This window comes from Camelina sativa, chromosome 9 (genome assembly GCF_000633955.1).
Source record: "Camelina sativa cultivar DH55 chromosome 9, Cs, whole genome shotgun sequence".
Lineage (NCBI taxonomy): Eukaryota > Viridiplantae > Streptophyta > Magnoliopsida > Brassicales > Brassicaceae > Camelina > Camelina sativa.
In genome coordinates, this window is record NC_025693.1 from 6,406,465 (window position 1) to 6,418,343 (window position 11,879).

At 36.8% G+C, this 11,879-nt stretch overlaps 1 protein-coding gene across 1 annotated transcript in view; it reads right to left on the bottom strand.

Annotated features, from left to right (window-relative positions):
• The window catches only part of LOC104710616, a 3,282-nt gene extending 1,928 nt beyond the window's left edge, over positions 1–1,354 (bottom strand). The window contains exons 1-3 of the mRNA XM_010427250.2: positions 980–1,354; positions 377–612; positions 71–253 (exon numbers count right to left, since the gene is read on the bottom strand). Of these exons, the coding sequence (XP_010425552.1) occupies positions 71–253; positions 377–413 (220 nt within the window). The 5' untranslated portion in view covers positions 414–612; positions 980–1,354. The remainder of the gene's footprint in view (positions 1–70; positions 254–376; positions 613–979) is intronic.

Here is an 11,879-nt window from a genome sequence, read left to right on the forward strand (position 1 = left end):
AAAAAAAAAAAAAAAAAAAAAAAAAAAAAAAAAAAAAAAAAAAAAAAAAAAAAAAAAAAGGAATTCACACCTTTTACTTCCCTATACATTCTGGCCCTGCTCAAGTCATGTTTGTCGTCGGCCATGATTGACAGTCTACCATGAAAGCCCATTTTATGGAGAGCTAATTCGATATTAGGATAAATCGAGTCACGATCGGCACCACTAGGGATTGGATAATCATCCAAGTTCCAGAAGACCACTGTCTCATCACCTTGACAAATTAATAGGCCAACAACGCACAAACACGAGTTACGAAATCCATTAACCATTATGACAGATCGATCACATGAAAATCTAAACGAACAGTTTCGGATTAGAGAGAGAGAGATCTTACGGGAATAATATCTCTTGTCGGTTAGATCTTCGCCCATGGTTCGACGGAGAGAATTGGAGACTTTCTCGGTAAATTAGGGTTAGATTGAATGTGTGCAGCCTACGGATGAGAAAGACAGAGAGAGTGCGTTTGTAGGTTTTATCGCTGCGGCCGAGAGATCTATTCTCTGGGCCAGGCATGTTCTCAGCCGTTGGATCCCAAGAATCTATTTTTTTATGTGGATTTACAATAATAATCTGAATTAAAAACGGAAGAAATGTCAAAAAAAACCCTAAATCATGAACTTTCTAAATGTCATTTAAATGCTGAAATTTTTGTTGATTTTAGAACTTTTACAGAATAAGAAATCGAACCCCTTACCCCTCGATTGACAACACATTACCCTACCAACTCAGCTAACATATCATTCAGAAATGTGTCAAACATAATTATTAATAAAGACACTAAACAGATGTCAAAAAAATAAAACAGATTCATCGTCTCAGACTCTCAGTCGTACACCTAAAACCAAAATAACCCAGATTTCAAACACAACAATCAAATCTCTATAGCAAAAGAAGAAAGAAAAGTAACCCAGATTTCAAACGCAAATATAGAACAAACCCCTTGTCTCCTAAATCGTCCATGGATTCGTCTTCCAATCCAACATTCAGCAAAACTTCCAAAGATCCATAATTTAGCTCATGCGCAGAGAAATCAAAATCAAGGGAGGGCGTTAATTGGGCATCAAAGACAAACCCTCATGGTGGAAATAGAATCGATGAATCACGAACCACCTTCTTCTGCTTACAATTGACACATCATATTTAGGATCTTGGATCTGTACCAGATGTATCTTCCTCTCTCAACAAGATTGAGAAAATAACGATAAATCTGGGCATTTTTTTTTTTTTAATTTGAGCATCTGTTACGTAACGATATAAGATTTTATACTTTTATGTTTGTGACACTATCAATAAGTTTTACAAGCTTAGTCGGTAGGGTATTGGTGAGTTTACACCAGAGATGAGTGGTTCGAGTTAGGCCTGGGCACTAATACCCGTTACCCATATTCGACCCATTACTCGGCTCTTACCCGTCCCGAAAAAGGGTATCCGCAGCTTTAGAGTCGAGTAAAAGGTATTACAATTATATTATCCATGAGTAAGGAACGAGTATAAGGTAATAGTTTAGTTTTTAATACCTGTCCCGTTACTCGGCCCTTTACCCATTTTGTTACACGACCCATTAATATTTGGTATGATTATTATTATTTATTATTAATTTATAGAGTTAAAGTTAAAACTTAAGTTCAACTTAGTCTAAATGAATTATTATATTATTTTTATTTTCAAAATTTGTAATTTTATAATTTTTGTAACTATATATTGCATAAATTTATAAATTTTTCCTTTTCCGAATTTCAGAATATAAAATTATTATTATGATTATTGATATTTTTTAATCGGTACTCATTTTTCCGGGTAATAATAAAGGATCGGGTATTTAAAGGGTCAACTATTTTTTACCGGGTACCCGTTTTTCCGGCTATCCATAATTTAAGGGTCGAGTATGAGTAAATTTTTTCTGTTACCCGTTAGGGTCGGGACGAGTAAAGGGTCTGAGAAAATTCAAGGGTATCCGTCCCGTGCCCAGCACTAGTTCGAGTCTACACAAGGACTAAATTATAAATTTAATAAACAGTTATCTCTTTAACAGTAACCCTAACTGTTAAACTTCTGTTAGTTGACTTAACAGCATGTTTAAAATGGCCTTGTCAATAAAAGTTATCTATTTAATTCTAAAGTCAACAAAAACTTTAGCAGTTAAATGACATTATGAAAGTTCATGATTTAAACGTCCCAAATTTGAAAGTTGGGGATTTTTTTGACATTTTTCCCAATTAAAAACTCATGAATTTACACAGTAATTTTTTTAAAACAAAAATTTGATTTACAGGATTTGGACTGAAAAAATATACTTTTTTGTGGATTCATTATAATAAACTGAACTAGGAATCGACCGCACCTCAAAGATTTTGTATTTCATACCTAAAAGATTCATGGTTAATTGTATGATTATTATAGGAATACTATTATTCAATTTTTCGATTTGGTTTGATATTTCAGAAATTATGAACGTACATATATATATATATATTATATATATATATATATATATATATATATATATATATATTAATGGGTCATTTGGTAAAGAATACCAATATAGTGTCGATGGGCCGTTTGATTTTATTGGAGATGTGATTTCTAAATTTATATAGAATTGTAAATTCTGGAAATCAAAACACATGGATTTTAAAATAACATGTTTTATCTTTGGATTTGAATCCTTCTATTTTACACTTTCAAATTCATTCAAATCCATTTAAAACATAATGTGGCTTTTGAAATCCAAAAACAAATTATTAAATGAATAACATGGGATTTTAACAAGTATTTGTAAATCATAGAACCAATAACACATCATTTTGATAAGTATTTTAAAATCAATTATTGAATAACACATGATTTTTGTCTGGATTTCCAAATCCATTAAAATCATAGAACCAATAACCCCCTTAATTTAATTGGGTCTAGTCTACGAGGGGGTATTCAACTTATATTTTAAAGGATTTGATAGGATTTTAATAATTTAGGATTTTGAAAGATTTAGGAGAATTTTAGGAGATTTGATTGTGTTTTAGATTTTTTTTTTTTTTTAAAATGAAATGTGTTTTTATGAGATTTTATAGTAATTTACAACACACAAAAAAATTCTATAGCAAAATATTTGTGAAGTTGTGAGAGATGCCAATGAAACACCACCACAAAGTCTTTATTTCACAGACTCTGTAAAAGACACCAAACAAAGCTTTAAAGCTTTTCATTATTTGTGAAGCTTTAAATCCTGCAACAAAGAAACAAAGCTTTAAGTGAGATGAAGAACAGAGGATGAAGCTAAGTGAAGCAGATGAGCAAAAGCCAAAAAGAAAAAATGTCGTGGAGAAGGAGAGAGAGAGAAGCAAACGTGAATGTGAGGAAAAAAATAAACAAAGATATTAAAAGAAGTAAAATAATCTGATTTTTCTCATTGAATGAATCAAGTCACTATACAAACATATATATAGTGAAGCTAAATTACTATACAACAATGGACTTAACGTCTCACAAACAAGCTCTTTTAAGCTCTGTTAACGTCTCTATTATGTGTCTGTTAACTCCAACACATCGCCTCTTCTTCATTTTGTTGGAGCAAATTTAGTCAATGTTTGATCGAGTCTTCAGGTTTTAGTTATGCATTTTGTTAGTGTCAATAATGGTCCGAGTTTCTCGGTCCAAGTATGTTACTCTGTTTTCACTTCCGCAAGTTTCTGTTTCTTGTTAAGTTGTAAGGCTATTAATAGCTCTGTTTCTCATTTCAATGAATCATTCAGTTTTCAGTATTCGAGCTTTATATTATCAAATTGGTATCAGAGCTCTGTGAGATTGTGAGAACTGTAAGAGAAGAAGCCGTAGCTTTAAAACACAAGAGAGAAAATGAGAGAAGAGAAAATGAAATTGCCACAGTTCGATGGGCATTGGGATCATTGGAGTGAGGTCATGGAGAACTTCTTCAGATCAAAGGATCTGTGGAGCACGATTGAGACTGGCTTTGAGGAATCATCAACCTATACAGCTCTCACGGCGGTGCAGACACAACAGTTGGAAGAAGCCGGGAAGAATGACCAAAAGGTGAAGCACTATCTCTATCAATCCATCGATAGAGTGACTTTCGAACAGATCTTGGACAGGAAGACTTCCAAGATCATTTGGGAGTCAATGAAGAGGAAGTTTGGTGGAAATGATCGAGTGAAGAAGTCCTTATTGCAGAAGCTGAGAAGAGACTTCGAGGTGTTGGAGATGAAGGAAACCGAGAGTGTGAAGGAGTACTTCTCCAGAGTTCTTGCAGTCACAAACCAGATGAGAAGCAATGGTGAGATCATGAGTGACGCAAAGGTGGTTGAGAAAATTCTCAGAACTCTCAGCGAAAAATTCATGTACGTGGTGGTGTCGATCGAAGAGTCCAAGGAGATTGAGTCCATTCCACTCGATGAGTTGCAGAGCTCCCTCACTGTCCACGAGCAGAAATTCAAAAAGGTGGACACAGTCGAAGATTAAGCTTTGAAGGTGACTCATATTGAGGGCATGAGCTTCAATCGTGGCAGAGGAATGGGACCAAGAGGAAGAGGTTTCACTGGCAGAGGTCGTGGAAGAGGCCGTGGCAGAGACAAGAGCACAGTGGAGTGCTACAAGTGTCATCGCCTTGGACATTTTCGCAATGAGTGTCCAATGTGGGAGGAAGAAGCAAACTATGCTGACTTTGTTGAGAAGGAAGAGATGTTGCTAATGGCGTACATTGAAGAAGAAGATGGTGATTCATCACAAAACATTGTCGAAGAGACTGCAGAAAAACTATTGATGGCGTATGCTGGAGAGAATGAAGCTATGAGGAAGAGAGTTTGGTTCCTTGATTCAGGCTGCTCAAATCATATGAGTGGAGATCGAGCTGTGTTCACCACAATGAATGAAGATTTCAAACACACTGTCAAGCTGGGAAACGACAAGAAGATGGAGGTTGTTGGAAAAGGTAACGTGAAGCTGGTTATGAACAATGTGGCTTACACAATCAGTGATGTATACTTCATTCCTGAGCTGAAAAACAATTTGTTGAGTCTCGGACAACTTCAGGAGAAGGAGTTAACAATCATCATACAAAAGGGAGTTTGTAAGATTTTTCATGAAGAGAAAGGTCTTATCGCAGTGAGCAAGATGAGCTCAAACAGGATGTTTCTGCTGTTCAATCAGATCATCTATGAAGGAGAATCAAGTCAACAACGATGTCTGCAAACAACCACAGAAGACATGCCGAAACTCTGGCATGAACGCTACGGACATCCCAGCCACAGTGGAATGAAGGTACTGCAAAACAAGGAGATGGTGCGAGGTCTACCAAAGTTTGAGGTCCAGAAGTTTACGTGTACAACGTGTCTGGTGGGCAAGCAGTCAAGAAACCCCATACCTAAAAGGAGTTCATGGAGAGCAAAGGAGGTTCTTGAGTTGATTCACTCCGACATATGCGGACCTATCAGTCCCATGACTGCAAATGGAACTAGGTACGTGTTGTGTTTCACTGATGACTATAGCCGGAAAGCATGGGCATATTTCCTCAAGGAGAAGTCAGAGGCATTCAGTCACTTCAAGGAGTTTAAAAAGAAGGTAGAGATCGAGACGGGAAAGCTGATCAAGTGTTTGAGAACCGATCGAGGAGGGGAGTATGTCTCAACTGAATTCTCTGCTTTCTGCAAAGAGAATGGGATTCGAAGACAGCTAACCACTGCCTACACCCCACAGCAGAACGGTGTAGCGGAGAGGAAGAACCGTACGGTCATGAACATGGTGCGTTCAATGCTGTCGATGAGAAAGGTACCAAAGTTTTTCTGGGCAGAAGCTGTCAATTGGACTTTCTACATCTTGAATAGGTGTCCCACTCTGGCTGTTAAAGATATTACCCCACAAGAGGCATGGAGTGGAGTTAAGCCGAATGTATAACATTTCAGAGTGTGGGGAAGCTTAGCACACGTACATGTGCCAAACGAGAAGCGTGGAAAGCTAGATGACAAAAGCAATACATGTGTGTTGCTTGGTTTCTCAGAAGAATCAAAAGGTTATCGTTTGTATAACCCAACAACGAAGAAGATTGTGGTGAGTAGAGATGTGGTATTTGAAGAAGAAAAGGGTTGGAGCTGGGAAGAAGATCAAAGCCACATCGAGTCTGAACTCAAATGGAATGATGATGATCAACCATGGGAGGAAAGCGACAGTGACGTAGAAGAAGGAGAACCTGCAATTGTTGTAACAGAACCTGCGACTGCTACTGAAGACGTTCAAGAAGCACCACAGGTTATTGTTAGGGAGGGAAAGAGATCAACCAGAGCTCCTCGTTATCTTAGTGATTACGTCACCTACACTGCTGAAGATGAAGTGAATATGGCTCAGATCACCTCCGTCGATCCGTCAATCTTTGAAGAAGCTCAATAGTGTCTTAAATGGAGAGAAGCTATGGATAGAGAAATCAATTCAATTGAGAAAAATCAAACATGGGAGTTATCAAACCTACCCAATGGAGCTAAGTGCATCGGAGTCAAGTGGATATACAAAACCAAGTTTAATGAGCTAGGAGAGGTGAGCAAATACAAAGCGCGACTTGTGGCAAAGGGGTACTCTCAAGAGCATGGGGTTGACTACACAGAAGTCTATGCGCCTGTTGCTCGCATGGACACCATCAGAATCATCCTCTCTACTGCAGCTCGGAAAGGTTGGGATATTTACCAATTGGATGTGAAGTCTGCTTTCCTTCACGGAGTCCTTGAAGAAGATGTCTACATACAACAACCCAAAGGCTATGAAGTAGCAGGAGAGGAGGATAAAGTCTACAAGCTACATAAGGCATTGTATGGACTGAAGCAAGCTCCAAGGGTCTGGTTCAGCAGACTCGAAGAGTATTTCGCCAAGGAAGGGTTTGAAAAATCAGAGAATGAGGAGACTCTGTTCCTCAAAACAAACAAGCAAGGTAATCTTCTCATTGTCAGTGTATATGTGGACGATTTGATATATACTGGAGATGATACATCACTAATGAGAGAGTTTAAGTTGTCAATGGAGAAAGAATTTGATATGTCTGATCTTGGGAAAATGAGATATTTCTTGGGTATGGAGGTGTTGCAGACATGTCAGGGAGTTCATGTTTCTCAAACCAAGTATGCCATGGAGATTCTGAAACGGTTTGAGATGGAGAACTGCAATTCAGTCTGCAATCCAATCATACCTGGAAGCAAGATTGACATGGATTAGGGTGGAGAACAAGTTGATGAGACTCTCTACAAGCAGATCATAGGAAGCCTCATGTATATCACGACAACGAGACCAGACCTGCAATTTGCTGTAAGTCTACTAAGTCGCTACATGTCTAGACCCACAAAGTTGCATCTGCAGACAGTCAAGAGAGTTCTAAGATATTTGAAGGGGACTATGGATTTTGGAATCTGGTATAAGAGAGGAGGAAACGGAGAACTGCAGGTGTTTACTGACAGTGATTTTGCAGGCGATGTTGACAGTAGGAAAAGCACCTCAGGTTATGTTTTCCTTATGGATAATGCAGCTGTAGCATGGTTATCAAAGAAGCAGCCAATTGTCACATTATCTACCACAGAGACCGAGTATGTTGCTGCTTCAGCTTGTGCTTGTCAAGTCATATGGTTCAAAAGAGTTCTAAGTGAGTTGGGTTACAATGTAGAGGAAAGTACTGTCATTCTCTGTGACAATACATCGACGATCAAGTTGTCAAAGAATCCAGTCTTCCATGGGAGATGTAAGCACATTGGAGTTCGGTTTCATTTCTTGCGTGATTTGGTTAAAGAAGGAGAGATACAGTTGGAGCATTGCAGTTCAGGAAAGCAAGTGGCTGACATCTTCACAAAGCCTTTGAAGAGGGAGACGTTCGAAAAATTGAGGAGTCGGCTGGGAATTTGCTCAGCAGCTGATAAGCTAAGCTTTGTTAACCAAGCTTAGTTGAGGGAGGGTTTGTTGGAGTAAATTTAGTCAATGTTTGATCGAGTCTTCAGGTTTTAGTTATGCATTTTGTTAGTGTCAATAATGGTCCGAGTTTCTCGGTCCAAGTATGTTACTCTGTTTTCACTTCCGCAAGTTTCTGTTTCTTGCTAAGTTGTAAGGCTATTAATAGCTCTGTTTCTCATTTCCATGAATCATTCAGTTTTCAGTATTCGAGCTTTATATTATCACATTTAGTCTAATAAAAGAGAAGCAAACGTGAAACATGAATGTGACAAAAACCAAAACAGAGGAAACAAAGTGTCGTGAATGAAAACAATCTAAAATAAAGCATAGTCATGAAGATTTGCCGTCTCTGTCTTCACCGTGTGGCATCGATCTCGTCCGTCGGAGCATAGCCTTTGCGAGTGGATTTGGTGTCTGATTTGGAGCGAGTCATGTTTGTTTTGCTCGGCTTATCCCTTCGTCTCTTATAGATGCTGAAGCCTCACCACTCTAGCTTCTCTCCTTCGGATAGGTATTCTTGACAATGCTTCCGGTAATTTTCAGTTTTGGTCATCTTCCTCGACGATAAGGCTTGGCGATAGAATGGACGCTTCTCTGTTGGTCAAATATGTCTGTAGCATATCTTTTAGGAGAGTGTCCTTTGTGATGCGTCGGGTGTTTGGTTATTGTCTTGGGGTCTCCATTTTGAGCTTACCAGTAGCTCCGGTGTTACTGCTTTGGTGATGTTTTGGCTGCCGGTGGTGGTTCTTTATAACATCTCCTTTCGTGAATATCACTGGTATATCTTGTTTCATGGTTTGCTTTTTTTCCCTAATATTGGTTGTGCTTTGTTGCTGCTGGTGCTTTGAGTTGAGGTTAGCGTCGCAATGAGTGGCTTCTAGTGGTTTACAGGTGGAGAATGTGGCTGCTGATCTGCGGAGATTATAGTTGTATGATATCTTTTATGACTTTTTTTTAAAATGAAATCCTTTAAAATTATAGCTCAAAGGGTATGATTTTGAGATGAGTAATTTTCAACTAAAAAACTAAAAAAAAAAATCTGGATTGAATAACAAGAGACTCTGGATTATTTGAGATTTGAAGTTGGTTTTATAAACTATTGATTGAATAACAAGAGATTCTGGATTATTTTGAAGGATTTTATAAAAATCTTAATTGAATAATTTCATAAGATTTTTTAAAATCCTCATTTGAATAACAAAGGATTTTAAGAATACTTTAAAAAATTTTAAAATATAAGTTGAATACCCCCTACATGATATGTGTTTTTAGGAGTTGTAAAAAGATAAAAAATGACTGCATAAATAAAATTAACCCACAACAATCAACAAGCATACTAACACTTAAGTTGTACTAATATACTCTCTCGGTTTAAAATTAATTGTGGTTGTAGAGGATAATTTTTTTTTTGTCAAATTAGTTATTTTTTTATGTTTTCAATAAAATTTTTGTTGATAAATTTTCCAATTTTATCTTTATTCTTTTAACTTAATAATTGATGATATCAAATAAATAATATATTAATTAGAGATTAAAAAAACAAAAATTAATGATCGTCAAAAAAAAAAAAACAAAAATTAAATATTTGTTAAGAGTCCTGAGGATCATGAGATTTATCTGAAAGCGGTTATGAAAACTTGCAGAATTTGTTTGCTAAGTTGAAGGACCGCTTTTTAGCTACCCAACTACAAGCTCTTCGAAGCATGGTGTTACTACGCTATGCTAGCCACCACGGACGGTTGGGGGGGACTTTCAAAGAAAAAGAAAACACCTGCAAATAATAAGTTACTACTATACGGATAATTTCAACAAAATAAGAGCAGCAGAGAATTAAAGAGAAGAACTCACACGCTAATTATATTCATTAAACTAAACTAAACACATAAATCAGGTTAAAAATAAAACACTGAGCTTTTTTTTTTTTTTGATATAAAATCAGCTGCTGCAACAAGCAAAAAGGGCATATCCTCTAATACGAACAGAAGCAAACCTAGTACTCCACATAATAGGTATCAGCCCTGACCACCCGACGTCCCTGGCGCAAGCGTTCTACGTTTATGGGGAGGACCTTCCTCGCTTACTTTGTCCTTTTTTGCAAAAGAGTACATTTGATGGAATAGGAATGCTGGCCATTGAGAATTTTCTGATGATGAGACGCAATCAGTCGGATCTACTAAAAAAACACGGTAACGTCTACCAGATTCTAAAACAGAAAGGTGTTTGAAGAAACTGCCACGTCTGACTTCAGAGGAGACTACGATCAAATCGCGATCAGGAAAGTCCACAGGAGAGTCGATTACCCATAAATAAATGTCATTGAACATTCTCTGGGCGGGTTTAAACCCTACAGGAAGGAAGAAGATTCTGCTCTTCCACGTCTTCTTACTCAACATCTCTCCACCCCATGAGGAGGAATCGTCAACATAAACCCAGATTGACATCTCACCCCTAAAACCCCTACCAATAAGTTCTGATTCGATTTTCTGATAGATCAAATCAGGATCATTCATACTACCAGGGAATGGGCAATCCCCGAGGTCCCAGAAGAGGCCCATCTGAGTCCCTTCCACGTCTGTGATAGGCTCTGAACAAAACGGACAACGCATACACAGAGTTACCAAATCACATAATTAAAAGATAGGTTTAACTATGATCCATCTATTATACTAGTATTCACAGACAGATCGACTCGATCAGGGCTGGGTGCTAGTTTACTATGACAGATCTAATCATATAAAAATCTAAACAAAAATTTTCGGGTTAGAGATGGAGAGAGCGATCTTACCGGAGAAATCTTCGATCTTGTAGAGTTCTTCCATCTTGGTAAGAAGATCTTCGCTCATGGTTGGACGGAGAGAATTGGAGACTTTCACGCTAAGTTAGGGTTTAGGGACGGTGAAAAAACTGATCAAGCAAAATTAACATTTTTAAGGGGTGTATTCAAAACAGGATTTTGGAGGATTTATAAATTTTTGGATTTTAGGAGATTTTCAGTGAGATTTTAAGGTAGTTTGGTGGATTTGTTATTATTTTCTATTTTTGAAAAAAAAAAAAAAAATGTTATTTGATGAGATTTGATGGGATTTGGTAAGATTTTAAGTGGGGTTTAAGAAGATTTTGAAGTCAGTAAACGAGAATATAACATAACAAAAAGAGTTTCCAAAAGTAAAGCTTTTACACTTGCCGGATGGATACGATCGCATAATATAACGCCATAGATGGATTAATTTATAGCATTCAAAACATAACTCAAAGACTTTTTGAGAATATCTATACTATTAAAGCAGAAGTACTCCCTAGACTCAAAATGGACCATGACTTAGTTTTGGTAGGTTTTTCATTAAAAATGATTAGAGAATCAAAAAATTTAATCTAATTAACCTATAGTTTCGATTTCTTTAAATGACAAAAATATCCTCGGTCGATCACTTAAAAAAATATGGGTCGGGACGCGGATCCTAAAATATCCGACTACAGAAGGAAAAAAACTCACAGATCTGTTTGTACTCTAGAATAATCTATTTCGGATCCAGTATATTATTTCATTCAAGATTAGTTATTTAAGATCCCAAACAGAGTTATTCGTTATAGGCAAATACTCTGATTTCATTTTCCTTTAAGGTATTTAAATAAAAACCATAAATTTTAATTACCAAAAATTCGGATCTTTCCTTAATTACCGAGATTCGATATTAACAAATAATCTTTAAAAAGGAATATTTTGTGATTCTAAAAACCATAATAGTATCCTAAATAAAGCATAAATCAGGATAATCTTTCCATATCTTTGTTCCCAAAATTATCTCGATCTTCAATGCTAATTAAACAAATCAAACAACATTCAATATTTTAAGATTATAGAAACTAGAATATCTTAATTACATCTTCGATTTAGATTATATGGAAAC